This window comes from Corvus hawaiiensis, chromosome 19 (assembly GCF_020740725.1).
Source record: "Corvus hawaiiensis isolate bCorHaw1 chromosome 19, bCorHaw1.pri.cur, whole genome shotgun sequence".
Lineage (NCBI taxonomy): Eukaryota > Metazoa > Chordata > Aves > Passeriformes > Corvidae > Corvus > Corvus hawaiiensis.
Window position 1 is genome coordinate 763562 of NC_063231.1, and position 18584 is coordinate 782145.

Genomic DNA, 18584 nt, shown 5'->3' on the forward strand with positions numbered 1-18584 from the left:
CCTCAGGGCTCTGTCTGTCCCTCTCTGAGTCTCAGTTGTCTGTTTCTTCCTGTGTCACCTATTCCAGCCCCGCTTGTTCTGAGTCTTTTTATGACCCAAAAGCTGAGAAGCAATTTTTCCGGACCAGAGAGGTTGGCACGTGTGGACCCTTCATGACTGCCCCACAGTGCCCCTCTCCTGGCAGAGCTCCGGCCCGGCTCTGCCCCAGAGCTCCGTGATGCCTGTGACCATCCTGGAGCACGGAGCGTCCTTCCAGCTGCAGTTTGCTGGAGAAGGGCTGGGTCAGGCCGTGCTCGTGGCAGCAAGGACAGGGGTGGGCATCCCGGGGTGGCCCGGGCAGTGCCATGGGGGGTGACAGCCCAGGGGGGCCCCGGTCTGCTCCCTGCGTGGGGCTGGCTCGGCCGCCCACTCCCCGCTCCCAGAGCGCTCTGAAGCAGCTCAGGAGCTGAGAGTGACGCTGCTGTGTCTGCACGGGGATGCGCCGGCAGATCCTACCTGCGTCAGCAGCTGAATTCCCTGCTCTCATTCCCGCTCCGGCAGCTCCTTAACCCTTTCCTGCCACCCTGAGCACGGGCTCCTTGGAGCTTATGCCAGGGCGGCTGTGACCCTCCGGCTGTGGCAGCCACACCTGCCCTGTCCCCACACACCTGCGGGAGGGGACGCAGCGTCCCCCAGCTCTGCACCCTGTTCGGTGCCCCGGCTCTCCCGCACCCTTTCCTTTCCCAGCCCGTCCTGGCCACGCTGCATCCCGGCCGGGGTGGGTGCTGTCGCGGCATAGGGCTGCTCCAGAGCCCGGACTGTGCTGTCTCCGCTGTTCCCGATCCCTGGGGAGGGGCGGCAGCGTTTTCCCAGTGCTCCTGCTGCTGTCGGCATCGGCATGGGGCAGTTTTATCACCTTGGCAGAGGGCCTGAAGGCCAGCTGGTGTTTGGGCTGTGTCCAGGGTTTTCAGTCACGGCTGGAAGTTTTTCACTGCCTACCCTCACCTGCAATATGTGGAAATTGGGTTCCTGAAACCAGGACCCAGCTTCTGGAGCCGATTTGGGCCAGGCAGCCCTCCTGGCAGGTGCCTTTGCTCCCCAGCACGAGCAGCACCAAAGGGCTCTCTGCCTTCATCCACAGCACAGGCTCTGCCCAGTGCTGAGGGCTCGGGGTCATGCAGGCGTCAGGATCGCTGTGCCGGGGTGTTTGCCAGGTCCCTGGGCTCTGTGGCAGCCCCCGTGTCTCTCCTGCAGAAACCTCTGGAGAGCAGAGAGGACTCTGGCAGATGCCCATCCCTCAGCACCTCCCTGCCGCCTCTGCCACCGCCAAGGTTAGTCAAGCCCCGGCTGCAGACAGAAGAAGCTGAACTTGTTTGTGGTTTCTGAAAGACAAACCCAAGCCAAACAAAATCAAAAATCCCAGGAAGAGTCCTTGGGCTGCTACTTCTCCTGCTGCTGCTTTGCCACATGGAGCAGGAGCTTTGGCAGGGCCTGAACTTGCTGAATTCAGAGGGACCTGGTGTACTGGGGCACTGGAGGGCTGCCAAAGAATCCCTCACCGTCGGCAAGGAGCACCACTCAAAGTCTGGCTGACCCCAGGTCCCTTTGCTGGGATGCCTGAGCCGTGTCCGTGCTCACTCCTGTGGTTTTGGGAAGGACTGGGTGTGGGGCTGAGCCACGTGCTGCTGCAGCAGGGCTTTCCCCACCCGCGCTCCGCTGGCTCTGGATGGGCAGCGCCAGCCTGGCCGCTCCTCGCTGCAGAGCCCCGGCAGCCCCACGGCGAGTCCGAGCCGGCACCGCTGGCACAGCTCCTGCTGGGCTCTGCCGGAGCTGCCCCAGCCTCTGCTGCTCTTCCAGGTGCCGTGAAACCACATTGGGAGCTGTGTTTGTGTTCAAATGAGCCAAATAAAGGGCGTGCAGAGCCCGGGGCGCCGCGCTCGGGCAGGGCTGGGCTGTGCCCGGGGCAGGATGTGCCCGTGAGCTCCAGCCGGCCGGACTGGTCTATTTTTATGGCCCAAGCGGAGCGACCCGGGGATTAATCAGCCAGCCTAGGAGGACAGGCTACGTTGGGTTTGAAATTCTTTTTAGGCAGGTGAGTCTCTTTGTTCTTGCGAGCTGTAATTTTTCATTTGACAGGCAGCGTCCCTTGACAAAACAGCCAAAGAGCCACATCCAAACACACCCAGCCCTGGGACGTTGGCACCAAGCCCCTCACCTGCCCCTGCCCCACTCCCAGGTGACAATTTCCCCAGTGCAGCAAACTCCAGGGGGCGGTTTGGCCAGACCTGTGTGGTCAGTGCTCAGTGCCAAGGACAAACGAAGCTGACCCATTGACCCCGTTCCGCGCCCCCTCCCAGCCTCGGGACACCGCGTGGCACCTCTCCCCTCTCCCCCCGTGCCCAGGTGTCCTGGGACCAGCCCAGTCTCCCTCTCGAGGTGTCAGGCTGCTCTCTTCCCCTCTCCTCAGGGTTCCAGGCGCAGGATCGGGTTCCCACCGGGATTACAGAGCGTAGCGTTACCAGGGACAGAGGGCTCCGTTTTCGTTCCGCCCTGCTCGCCTTCCCCCCGGCAGCGGGAGGCAGGAGGATGTGTCAGCTCAAGGCTGAGGCTAAAGAGGCTTACACTGACTATTTACCTTCGCGAGGGGCTATTTTTGGCTGCTCAGCTGCCGCTAATGCAACGCTCAGGGCGGCGACCGAGAAGACGCCACGTGAGGGTCACTGTCCCTAGGATCCTCTTTCCTCCTCTGTAGGGACCGAAGCTTGGCTTCTTTTTTGTTTCTTGGGTTTTTTTTTTTTTTCAGATGGCAAAGAGTGTCACAAAGGAAAATCTTGGGGACAGGCCAGAAGGACCTTGGAAATACACTGCCCTGTCCAGTGTGTGACTCGTTGCCATCTTTGCACTGCAGGAAAATCCCAAGGTTGCTTCCAGCGCTATCCCAGGCACTGCCAGAGGGCTCTGGTTGGCTTCACAGATCCCATCTGGCCCCCCAGACAAGCTCAGACGGTTGTGGATCTCCAGTGTGAGTTAAATAATGGCATCACAAGCTAATGGACAGGCTGAGACTGGAATCGGGTCACTGGGACGTGAGTGCTGCTGGTCCTTGGGAGCATCTGGGGACCAGCTCCACGCCTTTGTGTCCCTGACTGTGGCAAAGTGGGGTCAGAGTGTGCCAGGGGCATGGGGAGCTCCAGTGGGGAGCACAGGGACAGACACCTGAAGTCTCCTGCTGGCAGAGCGACACTCAGGGCACACCAGGCATGGCAGAGTGGCCAAGGGAGGCAATTGGTCCCAGTGATGCACACCCAGAGCTGAGCCCTGCTTCAAACAGAACCCAGCTTACTCCACATGCTGGAAAGCTGCAGTGCAGAGTCTTTAACTAAACGAATCCTGAGTGATTTCCACATTGCTGAATGACATTTTAATAGTGGAAAAATAACACTCCAAATTATCTACTTCATCTCTTCCTATTGTCTTTTACTGGCTGGGAACGAGTGCTGCAGCAAAACCAGCTCTGGCTCTTCTGGGAGGGGTTTGCTGGTGCCTCCCAGCCCACTGCAGGAGTGGGGAGATGAGGAGGGGCTGTTCCCCTGTGCCCAGCACCCCGTGAGCCCAGCAGGGGCTGCCCCCATGCCCAGTCCTGGCAGGGCTGCCCACAGCTCGCGGCTCCTGGGAGGCTCCGGCTGCCCCGGCACCAGGAGCAGCCACGGTGCTGCCAAGGCCTCACAGCGATGCCCGTCCCACGTGGGGCTGGCAGGTGGCAGAAGGCAGTATCTGGCTCCTGCTGTCCCCCTGGGGAGCTGGCACCTGTCCCCACGCCACCGACTGGCTCTGCAGGAAGATGCTTCTGGCATTTTCTGCCGGGTGGTTTTTCTGACCTGAATTCAGCCACTGCCACTTGGAGCTTCCATCTGGATGGAGCCATCGAGTGCTGCCACAGGTCCTCGGGCTGCCATCAGCAGAGCCTGGGGACAGCAGTGCAGGCCCCGCACTCAGCACTTCTCTGAGTGGCTGCAAAAGGGGTGGCTCAAGCTGGGGAATGAATGGTGTCTGCCAAGTGCTGTCCCCAGCCTGCACAGCAATGGACACACAAAAGCCTCACACAAACTTTTATTATCACTGAAACATCACAAATCTTGATGAACTCCCCGTCCCAGAGCAAAGCAGCCCCAGCCCTTACACGAGGTGTCCCCTGCCAAACCCCAGCTCACACTTGCAGCCTCGGAGCTGCCGCAGCAGGGCCAGCTCAGAGCTGTGCCATTCTGAGTGGGTTTCCCCACTGCTCTCATCCAGGAGAAAGTTTTCGTCCTCTGGATTAAAGGCACACAAATTGGGAGCTGAACTGTCCTCCTGCCACTCAACAGCCAGCCCTTGGCATGTTGCCTTCAGTGGGTCAAGGCTTCTTCCATTCAGGAACACTGCGTGCTCTTGGCTGGTGCTGGTTCACACAGAGCATCCGAGCTCCAGCCTCACTTCCCAGCAGGAATGGGGCTCCAGGACAGGCTGTGGGTAAGGCTTTGCAGAAGGATTTTGAGAGAAATGTGCTTGTCAAGTGCAGGAACCCACCCAGCACTGCCCGAGGACACGGTAGTTCCACACAAACATTCCTGAAAGGCAGAGCTGCGAAGTGAGCCTGCCTAGGGCAGCTCTGTGGGAAGCAGTGTGGAGGGAGTGAGAGGGAGCAGGACAGCCAGGGAAGGCTGCAGAGGGATGCAGGGAGGCACAGCCCACTGCCACCTCAGCTCCTTTTCCACCCCCACAAGGAAACTGCTCCCCTGGCTCTGTTTGGCACAAACGCTGGCTCAGGACACGCCTTTGGAGGCCATGGAATTTGGTAAGAACCTTTGGCAAGAGGGCTCGAGGCCCCAGCTCCACTTCTGGCTGGCAAAATTTACAGCAGACAAGGAGAGAAATGCTGCCCTTTCAAAAACACCCCAAGGGAAACCTTTATCAGACAGAGCTCATCAAAAACGACTGCAACAAAGCAAGTTTCATTTTCACTTTGGGATGTGGAACGGGGGGCACTGGCACTGACTGAAGAGCCTAAAACCCACACGGAGTGTATGTGCCACAGGCTGTGGCAGTGACAGGCAAGGACAGTGAATATTCAGTAATTGAGGAGAGCCAAAGGAAACACAATGGGAAACATACTGGAAACAGCAGACTAAAGTATTAAAGTCTGCAGTTGTCAGCATAAAGAAACAGCTTTGCTGTAATGTGAGAGAATCACAGAATGGTTTGGGTTGGAAGGGACCTTAAAGCTCATCTCATTCCAACCCCTGCCATGGGCAGGACACCTTCCACTAGGCCAGGTTGCTCTAAGCCCCGTCCAGCCTGGCCTGGGACACTTCCAGGGATCCAGGGGCAACCACAGCTTCTCTGGGCACCCTGTGCCAGGGCCTCACCTACGTCCCAGGGAAGAACTGCTTCGCAGTATCTCATGAAGAAGGAAACTTTGGGCGGTGCCTGTGAAATACCCTGACTCAGAGCAGCAGTGCTTTGAGATGTGGGGCTGTCCATTTTCTATAAAAATGGGAAAAAAATCATGCCAGCCAGTATCCTATAAAACCAGAAAAGGCCAGAGACAAGACTTTGAGGTCACCAGTCCTTCCTTGCTGACAAAGCAGACACCTTTCCTGCAATCCCAACGGTCTGCAGTTTTATTTTTGGCAGATTATAACTAAAATGGCTTTTATGGCTTTAGAAAGAAGCCAGAAGCTGCACGTTTTGGTTGAAGCGGAGAGCGCGTGGTGTGCTCTGGGTGAGGGGACAGTGGCCTTGGCTCTGCTCCTGCCACCTGCCCACCAACACTGCTGGGTAGCCTTGGCTCCCCAGAGTGTTCTCGTTTCTCACCAGCAAGTAAGAAAGTTCTGGTTGCTAACCAGTCCAGTCCCAGAGGCAGAATAAAAAGTCCTTGTTAAAACCTAGAAAAGCTTGTTTCTAACAAAATCAAATCCAAATACGGTTCCTGGGTCGATGCCTCTCTCTCAGGTTCCACCACCCGTGCAATGGAACTTCCCCTACAGAGCAATTTAATTCCTCTTCCATTCCGCACCTTTCAGTCTTCTCAGGAGTCTTGACAAGCTATTCCTCCATTTTTTTCTTCAACGTTTTTTCCTATGCACATCCTTCCTGCCCTTCCCTTCCGCAGTCGCACCCTGTTCCTCCCAGCTATTTTCGGAAGGCAAAGACATCCCGTGTTTTCAGGCCTTTCTTGCCTTCACTTCCTGGGTTAGGAGAAGACACTTCCACCAGCCCCCCGTATGGGCAGCTCTCGGACTCCGGGTGGTGGCCAGAGCACTCCACAGCGGGGATGAAGCCACTGTCCCACATGCCTGTCCCACACAGCTTGCAGAGGTCGTGCAGGCTGCAGGGGATGCGGGGGAGCAGGTGGAACTGATAGAGCAGACTCCTGGCCTAGGGGGAGAGAGGGGAAAAACGTTCACTCCTCACCAGGAGACCAACACGGAGAGCTGAGGTGGCCCCCCACCCAATCCTCCTGCTTGGCTACCTGCGCCTCAGCAAAGGCATGTCCAGCCAAACAGCTGAGGGTTACCTGGGGCACTGGGGACAGTGGCAGGTCACAGGGGCTGCCACACACCACAGCTCATCCCATGGCCCCAGTCCCTCCCAGCCAAGAGGGAACCAACATGGCCCCAACAGCTCTATATCCATTTCCCTGAGCAGGTTATCCAAACAAGGGTTATCCCAACCACACTGTCACCTCCCAAGCACTCAACAAATACCTCCTCCTGCTGCAAATCTTGTTTCCAGGCAAACAGCAGCATCCCACCCAGCCACAAAGATACAGGAGATGCCAAGCTGAAGCAGCAGTCCCTGGTTTTCTCAACACTCTAACTCATCTCTGGACCTTGTCCCACACGGGCACCTGGGCATTTACCTTCCTGAGTACGAGCTCCCCGTTCATGTGCATGGCCAGGTTGCCGAAATGCAGCAGCATCTGGTCAGTGGCCAGCTGCTGCTCAATGACGTCGTCCCCGTAAATCACCACGATGGCCACGCAGATAAAGAGGTGGAAATAGTCTGTCTGCAATGGGAACAGAGGGGCTGCTGTACAGCAGGTGGAGGCAGAGCTCTGCCTTCACCTCCCACCCTCCGCAAACGGGTCCTTGGTGAGAGATTTTGCTCCCTTCAGTTCTGCCCAGTGGTGAGAACGTGAGTTACTGGTGACTTCTGAACCACAGCTGAGCCAAAGCCTCTTCCCTTCACAGCACGGCAGCAAGGTCTGCACCAGTGCTTGCACCACAGAGCAGATTTCTGGGAAGGCATTTCCCAGCTGTGTAAGAGAAGCCTGAACTTCAGAAGTGGGTGTTCAGCATTTTCTGATACACCTCCTTGTGAAGCCCGGACACCCCCAAGGAGGAGAGGCAAGCAGGGCTCCATCCTCCTGCTACATAGATAAACCTCTGCCATAGCCACAGACCCAACTTCTTTTGGCTACTTTGCTGCTAAGAGCCTTTCTGGAAATCCTCAGTACTGAGGGGCGAGGACTCAGCCAGGACGCGCCGTGCCCGTGGCAGCTGCCTCACCTGGTAGTGAGCCCAGCACGCCTCCCACATGCGCAGCGCCTCGGCCTCCGGGAACTCCCGCTTGAAGCAGAGCAGGATCCAGCGGTGACAGAAGAGCATCTGCAGCCCATCCTCTCCCAGGGCACACAGGTGCTGGTGGAAGCGGGGGTGCATCAGCCGCAGCAGCTCACGCAGGTACAGCTGCAAAGGACAACCTGAGCTGAGGCCCTACCTTGGGCTCCCCTCAGCACTCCGCGCAGCCAGAGCTGGAGAGCTGGAGAGCTCTTCTCTCTCAGCTGCCATTTCACAAGAAAGATGGACATAATGGCCTCTGGAGTGCCTCAATCACCCAGGATCAATTCTATCCACCAGGTATTTCAATAGAATCACAGAATCCTAGAATATCCTGAGTTGGAACTGACCCACAAAGGATCATCAAAGTCCAGCTCCCGGCCCTGCACATAACAATCCCAAGGATCACCCCAAGGATGTAGGGGCTTTGGAGTGTGACTTGGCATGCTGGAATGCCCCAGCCCAGGGAACTGGGGAGAGAAGAAGCCTTGACAGGGCTGAAGGCTGCCCAGCACACAGCCTCACCAGCTGCTTCTCCATGTCCTCGTCCCGGGGAGAGCTGATGAAGATTGTGTTCTGCATCAATCCAACGAAGCACCAGAAAGTATCCGACTCATCCAGGACTTCTGCCAGGAGTGGGGCAACTAGGTCAGACATGCCCTGGGAGTATCCAATGGTTGGGTTAAATACTGCATAGTTCAGTAAGATCCTCCTGGAGCAGAGACAGAAACAGAGAGGTGGGACAGGTGAGGGCAGGTGACAGCATCATCTCAGGGACAAAGACACAGAGCCTCATGTGAGGTGCTATAACAGACAGGGAAGCCCTGCTGCAAACACCAGTCCTGTGGCATAAACTTCAGGAAAAGGTCTGGCATTCACAGACAGCAAAATATAAACAGAAAATGAGACTTTAAAAAGATTAAGAGGACAGAAATGAAGGGCCCGTGGGAAAGGAGAGATGATGCCCAACACATCCATAAAGCTCCAAGCCATACTGCTGGATGAAACCCAACTCTTTTGAGGTCACGCCTCTACAGGTCACACTCTCACGGAGCAGACTCTGGTGTGCTTGTCCTCTACCCCATCAAGAGAACCACAGACCCAACCACCTGCCTACAGCCCTACCACAGCACCTTTGCTGTGCCTGTGTGTGCAGAGAAGCTCTGGGATGGGAGCAGGGTTATAGGATCGAGAAGGGAACGGCTACAGCAGCAGTGGGAGCACTGGGGAAGGCCTCGCTGTTGCATCCCTTGGTTCCAGAGGCATGGTGGGTGCTGTGCAGCACTCCCAGGCAGCCTGGGCTGGGAGCTGATCAAGTTGTCTCAATATTGAGCAGGACATGGTTTTTAGGACACCGGAATCAGACACTTCACCTCATGGTCTCCACATTTGGGTTGTCCTCCCCTCGGAAGAACTGGTTGCTGCGGTCGGTCCTCACGACATCCTTGTCCACTGTGAACTGCACCTGGCGCCAGAAATCCTTCTGCTCATCTGGAGTCATGGACAACCTGGAAACCGTGCAGCAACAGCACAGGGTTGCCAAGAGAGGAATGTGATTGCCACAATGAACAAAAAGCCTCATTTCAGTCTTAGTTTGCAGAGAAAAGCTATTCGTGTACTGAGTTTCCTCAGCACCCGAAAAACAGACCAGCAGGTCTGTCCAGAACAGCGGACTGCCTGTCCCAAGGGATTACTGGAAGGAGCCTCTTGGGTTATAAATGGGATGACACAACGTGTTTGCTGCAATGAGCACTTCAGAAGCATCAGGCTCTGCTCTCCACTGCTCCTTGGAACTCAGCACACCAGAACTCAGCACTCTGGTTTGACTGTCTCCTGATTAACAGTACCATCCCTCTCCAGCTTCAATGTACCCACCTCCATTTAACAACACCCAATTCTTGCATTATCAACCTTCTGGAAGTACATAACCCTTCTCATCCCTTATTTTTATGTACATTTTATTTATAAAGAAATATAAGATCCCTATTCCTCCTTCAGTGTTCTAACCCGAGCCTTGCCTGTGAGGCGTTCCCCTGCGTCGTACTGACGAGCCTGTTTCAAGAGCCCAGGGAAGGTAATGTTTGAGCTCCGTGGCATTAGCCCCAGAGCCTCAGGAGGTCAGCAGTGCCCAACATGCCTCCTTCACCATCCCTCCCACTTCTCTTCTCTACTCTCCTGATGCAAAGGATGCAGAGACTGACGTGTCACTGCAAGGTCTGGCCCAAGGAAGATGAGCAGGGGAGGATGATGATGGTCTGTTACCTTTTCTCCTGGATCTCAAAGTATTCTTTCCTCTTCTGCAGCCTCAGTGCCTCTCTCTCTTCAGAAGTGGACTCGTAGCTATAGTAGTGCAGCAGAAAGGGCCACACCTCCCCACGGATGGAAATATCAATCCCACCAAAGAAAATGGCCTGGAAGAAGGAGCAAAAGTTATGGCTGGTACAGTTTTAGCATTCCCAAAAACAGCAACAAGCAACTGCCTGCTGCTGTGCTTTGGTGCCTCTGCAGTTCTTTCCTGACAAGTGACGCCTTGATTCAAGCTCCTGCAATTTGCACATGTTTAGAGGGAAAGTGCTGGCCCTCTATTCCCAGATCAGACACAAATCAGGCTCATTTCAATGTCAATAACCACCCCCGGAGAGGCTCTATGATTAACGTGTCGTTCTCATGTCACGGCTTAATCCCAAATCCTGGAGACTGCACTGCACTGCAAACTTCTCTCTCAGGGCCTGGGCCCAGTGCTCCCCTCAGCCCTGTTATTTCATACAGCAATCTCAGTTTATACAGCAATCTCGGTTCATACAATCTCAGCTATTTCAACCATCTCAGTTCTTTCAGCAAGCTCCAGTGTCCTCTGTGACTCGGTCACACATTCTGCAAACACAGCAGGCACTGGGCACTTCGGTTTATTGATTTCAAATGGCAGCAGAAGTGGGACAGCTCCTTGGTCAGGGAAATGCTCCACCATCACAGAATCACAGAATTGTTAGGGTTGGAAGGGACCTCTAGAGATATCCAGTCCAACCTCCCTTGCCAAGGCAGGGTCACCTAGAGCAGGTGATACAGGACATGCCCAGGTGGGAATCTGCTGGAATGCGCTCCTACCTGAGCAGATTCCAGTCCCACAGCAAGATGTCCAGCCAGGGCTTCACTCACCAGTCTCCATCCTCCCAAATGCCCAGCTCTTGCCCCTGGCAGGAATGCAAACTCCTGCAGTTCCCCCTGGGGACTCAAACTCTGCACAGGAAAGAGCAGAGGAAAGCCCCTCACCTTCCTCAGCTTGTACTCTTCTTCCACCTGCCCGGCCTCGTTGAGGTGGTGCAGCCAGGCAGACACGTCGAGGCGCCTGTACGAGTTCTCCTCGGGGTGGGTCTCTGAGGAGGGCAGCTTGGGGCGGCGGATGGAGAACTGCATGCAGGTTTTCTCATCTGCAAGCTGCTGAATGGGGGAAAACAAACCACAACTGCAGCAAGAGCCAGGGAGAGCAGCAGAGTGTGAAGCCCAGAGCAGGGAAACCTCTGCATGGTTCGTGTAGGATTAAGCACTGAGGAGCTGCACTTGGGGAGGTTTTGTTTTGTTGGTTTTTTTTTTAAATTCCAACCATTACAATAACAAGAGTGATTTGAATAATTAAAATCCACCACAAAACAGCTTCATCTTAAAAAAAAATTAGTTTCCATTCCTCCTCCAATCTTATCCCTGACCTGAAACTGAATTAATGCTGCTTACAGCAAAACTTGCCCCTGCCAGGAATGCCTGCAATAAATTACATATGATTGGCCATATACAAAGGGATTGCTGTTAGGAGAGCGGGGAACTGTGCTGCCAGGCTCTCTGAGGGCACTCAGGATCCCAGTGCAAGGCTGCAGCTGACATTTAATTTAAAAATCAAAGGTTGCTCAATGCAAAAAGTGAGCCCATGCGACTGTAATAAGAAAAGCAGCGGGGGGCTCTGTGGGAAGGATGGAAATTTAAAAATCACTGTTTCTAATAAGCACATACAATATCTTAAACAGATAATTAAAGAGCTCTTATCACATTTGTATGTAGACTGAACAAAATATGGCAAGATGCCTTGTCAAAACATTCTCCAAACACAATGTTACACGTCACAAGATGGATGAAAGGCTCTGACACAATTTCCAACCTATCTCTGCAGATTTCCAGACACCTTCTGTCCCTAAAGGACAGTGCCGACCTGTCAGGTCTAGCAAAATCACTACCTAAGTAAGTCTTCTGGATGATCTTCCCCCATATTCCACAGGTAGAATAGGAATGTGTGGAGACAGACAAGTCCAAGAGAGACCTTGAGTCTGGCTTGCACTTCCATCCTAAACATCCAGCACCTGGCAGCTTCCTGCCTGGCCTGGTGACATGAACTCAAAGCCTCATTTCTCCAGTGCACCAACCCAAGTGTGAAACACCAAGAGCCTCGCTCAGGTACCTGGTCCTTGAGATGGGTCTCTGTGCAGTACTTCCATTGCTGAAACACCTCGGACAGTTTATCCAGGCCACCGTGATGAAAATGGAAGATCTTGTACTGGCTCTCCCTGCTCGCCACCACCAGCTGCCCACAGGTACATGCCTCATCACTGTGGGAACAACGGAGAACAACCTGCAGGGACCACCCAGCACAGCGAGGGACCAGCAGGGACACGGCGCCTCAGAGGAGAGACAGTGCAAAGCAAGTGACAAAGTGCAACACCAACCAAGCTGCCCCTTCAAACAGGGCACAGAGGCAGTTTTACATCTCTGGGACTCAATGATCCTTACGGGTCACTTCCAATTGAGACATTTTATGATTGTATGACATGGCCAGAGTGACAATTTTCTCCACTTGTGCCTGGTAACAGCACTATTTTTACCCTTCCTTCACATGAAGGAATTAAAATTTGTCTTCCCTGGAGAAAAAACCACAGGAAGTCTGTCCCAGAAACATTAAGGCAGTACACCAAGTCATCTCCTTGGGATGCGCAGACTTGCTCACACACAGCTTTGTCCAAAGAAACAGGGAGCGAGAGCAAAAAGAGGGAGTAAAAATGTTTTTGCAATAATTAGAAATAAATTTTGTAGTAATTTGAAAGATAACTGAAGAGGCTGAGAGCAGCAAGACTCTAGAGGAGCCTGGTGAGGGGCAGGCAAAGGTACCAAAGATAAAGATGTTTTTCACATCCCCAGGTTATTTGAAGCATTTTTGATATGACAGCTAAGAGCAACCTTTCCTTCACTAAAAATAAAATCCTTTCGGCTCTGTAACTGTAATTCAGAGGCTCTCCTTGGGAAGGCTGACACTCACTTTCCTGTAGGCAATTGTTCTGGAAAGGCTTCCAGGTAAAATTGCAGAAACCACCTCCCCCTAGAGCCCCAACACAGAGCATGCACAACTCCCAGAAATCATACAGCTCACACAGGGCTCACACACAGCTCACACAGGGCTCACACAGCTCACACACAGCTCACACACAGCTCACAGAGCTCACAGCTCACACAGGGCTCACACACAGCTCACAGAGCTCACACACAGCTCACACACAGCTCACACACAGCTCACAGCTCACACAGGGCTCACACACAGCTCACAGAGCTCACACACAGCTCACACAGGGCTCACACACAGCTCACACAGCTCACACAGCTCACAGAGCTCACAGCTCACACACAGCTCACACACAGCTCACACACAGCTCACACAGAGCTCACACAGCTCACACACAGCTCACACAGCTCACAGCTCACACACGGCTCACACACAGCTCACACACAGCTCACAGCTCACACAGGGCTCACACAGCTCACACAGCTCACAGCTCACACAGGGCTCACACAGCTCACACACAGCTCACACACAGCTCACAGAGCTCACACACAGCTCACACACAGCTCACAGCTCACACAGGGCTCACACACAGCTCACAGAGCTCACACACAGCTCACACAGGGCTCACACACAGCTCACACAGCTCACACAGCTCACAGAGCTCACAGCTCACACACAGCTCACACAGCTCACACAGCTCACAGAGCTCACAGCTCACACACGGCTCACACACAGCTCACACACAGCTCACACACAGCTCACACAGCTCACACAGCTCACAGAGCTCACAGCTCACACACAGCTCACACAGCTCACACAGCTCACAGAGCTCACAGCTCACACACAGCTCACACACGGCTCACACACGGCTCACACACGGCTCACACACAGCTCACACAGCTCACACAGAGCTCACACAGCTCACACACAGCTCACACAGCTCACAGAGCTCACAGCTCACACAGGGCTCACACACAGCTCACACACGGCTCACAGCTCACACACGGCTCACACACAGCTCACACAGGGCTCACACACGGCTCACACAGCTCACACACGGCTCACACACGGCTCACACAGGGCTCACACACGGCTCACACACGGCTCACACACGGCTCACACGGCTCACACACGGCTCACACACAGCTCACACAGCTCACACACGGCTCACACACGGCTCACACAGCTCACACAGCTCACACACAGCTCACACAGCTCACAGAGCTCACACACAGCTCACACAGCTCACACACGGCTCACACAGGGCTCACACAGCTCACACACGGCTCACACAGGGTTCACACAGGGCTCACACACAGCTCACACACAGCTCACAGCTCACACAGGGCTCACACAGGGCTCACACAGCTCACACACAGCTCACACACAGCTCACACAGCTCACACACAGCTCACACACGGCTCACACAGCTCACACACAGCTCACACACAGCTCACACAGCTCACATACAGCTCACACACGGCTCACACAGCTCACACACAGCTCACACACAGCTCACACAGCTCACACACAGCTCACACAGGGCTCACACAGGGCTCACACAGGGCTCACACAGCTCACACACAGCTCACACAGGGCTCACACAGGGCTCACACAGCTCACACACGGCTCACACACAGCTCACACAGGGCTCACACAGGGCTCACACAGCTCACACACAGCTCACGCACGGCTCACACAGGGCTCACACACGGCTCACACAGCTCACACAGCTCACGCACGGCTCACACAGGGCTCACACAGGGCTCACACAGGGCTCACACAGCTCACACACAGCTCACACACAGCTCACACAGGGCTCACACAGGGCTCACACACGGCTCACACAGCTCACACACAGCTCACACAGGGCTCACACAGGGCTCACACACGGCTCACACAGCTCACACACAGCTCACACAGCTCACACACAGCTCACACACAGCTCACACAGGGCTCACACAGCTCACACACGGCTCACACACAGCTCACACACAGCTCACACAGGGCTCACACAGGGCTCACACAGGGCTCACACAGCTCACACACAGCTCACACACAGCTCACACACAGCTCACACAGCTCACACACAGCTCACACACAGCTCACACAGGGCTCACACAGGGCTCACACAGGGCTCACACAGCTCACACACGGCTCACACACAGCTCACACACAGCTCACACAGGGCTCACACAGGGCTCACACAGCTCAGACATGGCTCACACACGGCTCACACAGCTCACACACAAGGACCCAGTACCTGAAGAAAAGGCGAAGGGATCTCATTTGTCCCAGGTCAACTCTGAAGACACCACACACCTGCTCGAGGGCAAATACCTTCTGCTGTTCATCCCATCTGGTGCTCTGCATTTGCCCATTGTTCTCCTGGAACTGGGCACTGGTGTCCAGGCTGGAGGCAGAGCTGGTGGAGCAGGTCATGCGATTGTCACACGTGTCCCTGTGGACAGAGCATGGGGACAAAAACTCCATCAGCCATGGGAGGCTGTGGGTACATGCAACAACCACAGCTACTCCACATTAAAAACCTTTAGTCAGAGTTCTGAAGCATAAATTATTTTTATTTCAATTAATTCCCTACCATCCCAAAAAGCATCCTGGTTTTGGTCTTTATTCCTAAAGTTCTTGCATGCAGAACTAGGGAGAGCCAAACCCATTCCTCAAAACACCAACTTCTGAGAAGGCAAAATGAAGAAGCTCAAGCAATCCCCTCAGTGTCCAGCTCAGCCACTCCACACCAGGATGGGGACAGGAGGAATGAGCACATTCCAACAGCAGCATGGACCTGGGATCTCATCTGGGAAATTCCCTCTTTGACCAGTGAGATCCAAAGATGTTTCCCCTGAACTCGAGTTTCTCATTACACCTCTGCAAGTGGACCTGCCAAGCCTGGATTCGTGTCCATAAACTCCAGACAAATGGTTTCCACTTGCAATCTTGAAACTTGGGAGAGTTAAGGATTGGGAAATCACACCTGAGCTCTTCAACCCGCTGCAAAGCAGAGAAGGTGAACCCAACCCTTTCCCAATCCACCCCAGATCTCCCGCTTTAAATGCAAACTGAGTTCAGACTCAAAAAGCCTCCATGTCCCCACCAGCCCCGATCCCAAAAGAAAAATATCAGTGCTTTGGGAATTAAGTGAATGTGAAACTGTGACCCCTTGGCTCGTAAAAAGGCCAATGCACGTGAACAATCTCGGCGCGGGCTCTGAATGGGCTCTGCTGTGAAATCGGGGTTTGCCAGACAAGGCCCGGAGCAGGTACAAAGCAGCCCCCTGCAAGGCCACTTTATGTGGTGTTTTCTAATCCTCTTATCCAACAATGTGGGCACTGAACGCTGGAAATCACACACTCAGCATGCACTTCACATCCGTGTGCCTCCCGCGCCTGGCTCCAGGGCCTCTTCCCCAGGGACCAGCCTCATGGGCAGCATCTCCCCGTGGGTCAGGGCACTGCATTCCGACAGACAGGGCTCAGGACAGCCCAGGGAGTTGGTTACATTTTTAACCAAGGCCCGTTCCAATGTGTGACTCAGATGCCCGAGCCCATTCCTGCTCCTGTAGCACTGTCTGGATGAGACCAAGGCTGGTGACTACAGCTAAAGGAGCAGCTTCGTGGCTCTCTGGGAATGAAGTTCTGCTGCTCCAGTTTTTGGAAAGGAAGCAGCGAAGCAGAACTCACATTCAGGCCATTCGGAGAACAAGGACTCAGAAGGGATGTGGCATTAGGGATCACACCACACATCCAAACTCACTCCAACTGTTAGACACCAGGATACCTCGGACCACAGGCACAGCTGTACACCATCCCCTGCTTTGGGAATTTTTCCATGAAGATTGTACTGGCCTTTATGAAAAATCAAGCATTACTTTCTGATAAAGCAGCAAAATGTAACACTTTCTAAAACATTCAGTATCTAACATTAATGCAGATGTAACAAGAGTCCTGGTACAAGACACTTGGGCTGGACTGCCTGCTAGGAGCAGCTGGTATTTATGGAGCAACACTTCGTAACAGCCACAGCTGGTTACACAGGATTTTCCTGGAAGAGATGACTCAAACTAACTCAAAGACTAAGCAGAGGCAACCCATTTTCTAAAACTCTTGCAAAGATGAGCTGGTCAGTATGGCAGTGGGCTGGAGGATGGGTTGGTGTGAGGATCATGCAGGTCCTGGTCACAGAGGTCCATGTGTCCATTCTTCAAGAACATCACCTGAAATGACCAGCAGAAGTGTCCAGAGAACTGCCAAGAAATGAGTTACAGTAGAGCTGGGCAGGGTGGCTTTGATCCTGGGCATTCTGTAGTTCCTCAGCACAGCACGGCATTTGCAGCTGCTCCATAACCCAAACCTGCCCCAGCTGCAGCAGCAGCCAGCCGAGACCCGCGGGCAGGAGAGCCCGGGCACAGTCCTGGCACTGGGGGATCTTCCGGAAATGCTTCTCCAAGACAAATGTTTACAGTTCCCATCCAGCCACCGGTGACAAGCTCCCACACGCATCCCACAGGCACGGAAGCATCTTGTATCAGTGGGTTCCCCCTTTCCAGGCAGGGTGAGCAGAGTGTCTCAGCCTGTGCGGCCCAGGGGAATTCCAATGTTCTCACTGATGCAGAGGGTGAAATCTGAAAGAGACACCTGTGCCCCCCCTGCCCTTCACAGGGGTCAATGGACACAAACATTCACACTCAGGACAGATGCAGAGACAGAACCACCTCGTGCTGGTGCTCACTGAGTCACTGGGGAAATTTGGAAAAAACCCGCACTGTGTCTAAAATTACTTTTTCCTGTACATATTGATTGAAAAAAAATTGAAAACACTCTAATTTCTGTACTACTTTTAAACAAAATTTTAATATTGAGATCATTCTGTAGGCCAGTAACAATAAGCACTATGATCTCTGCTAATTTTGTGGGGTTTGGGGAGTCCTCTAACCAGGCACTCAAGATAGACAGATGCAGGGGGAAGAGTTTATTGTTTGTCAGGCTATTCTATCTGTTGGATGAGGAATTTATCCCAGAGCACCCTGTAAAAGCAGGGAGCTGAAGCACTGCAACGCAAATAGCCAGAGGAACATTCCAGAGAGACTTTGGGTTGTGGGATCCAGGAAAAACAGCACCAGCTAGTACACAGCACTGGTCAGCAAAACAACAAGTGCAGTGGGCCATGGAAATAAAAGGGACAGGGAAAAAAATCAAGGAGGATTAGCGAAACCTGGGTTAGGAAACCCTGGGCCATGTTCAGTCCAAGAAGGTCATGGAGGGGCTGGAGCACGTCCAGGGAAGGGAATGGAGCTGGGGAAGAGTCTGGAGCCCCAGGAGCAGCTGAGGGAGCTGGGGGGGCTCAGCCTGGGGAAAAGAAGGCTCAGGGGGGACCTTCTCTTCCTTGACAGAAGAGTGGAGCCAGCTGGGGGTCAGGCTCTGCTCCCAGGGAACAAGGGACAGGACAGAGGGAAACAGCCTCAAGTTGTGCAAGGGGAGGGTCAGGTTAGATATTGGGGAAAAATTCTTCATGGAAAGGGCTGTCAAACATTGGAACAGGCTGCCCAGGGCAGTGGTGGAGTCCCCACCCCTGCAGGCATTTAACAGCCATGTGGATGTGGCACGTGGGGACATGGGTCAGTGGTGGCTTTGGCAGTGCTGGGGGAATGACTGGACTCGATCTCTGAG

The 18584-nt window shown here is 54.1% G+C and overlaps 1 protein-coding gene across 7 annotated transcripts in view; it reads right to left on the minus strand.

Annotated features, from left to right (window-relative positions):
* Positions 1–5616: 5616 nt before the first annotated feature.
* TBC1D16 (TBC1 domain family member 16) overlaps positions 5617–18584 on the minus strand; it is a 31340-nt gene continuing 18372 nt past the window's right edge. For 6 of the 7 annotated variants that reach the window (XM_048323888.1, XM_048323891.1, XM_048323885.1 and 3 more), the window contains 9 exons: positions 15161–15358; positions 12025–12172; positions 10851–11018; positions 9843–9991; positions 8954–9088; positions 8106–8292; positions 7530–7709; positions 6881–7027; positions 5617–6396 (listed from right to left, as the gene is read on the minus strand). In XM_048323888.1, coding sequence (XP_048179845.1) covers positions 6151–6396; positions 6881–7027; positions 7530–7709; positions 8106–8292; positions 8954–9088; positions 9843–9991; positions 10851–11018; positions 12025–12172; positions 15161–15358 — 1558 coding nt within the window. In that variant the 3' untranslated portion in view covers positions 5617–6150. The remainder of the gene's footprint in view (positions 6397–6880; positions 7028–7529; positions 7710–8105; positions 8293–8953; positions 9089–9842; positions 9992–10850; positions 11019–12024; positions 12173–15160; positions 15359–18584) is intronic. The other variant, XM_048323890.1, reaches the window with a different exon arrangement.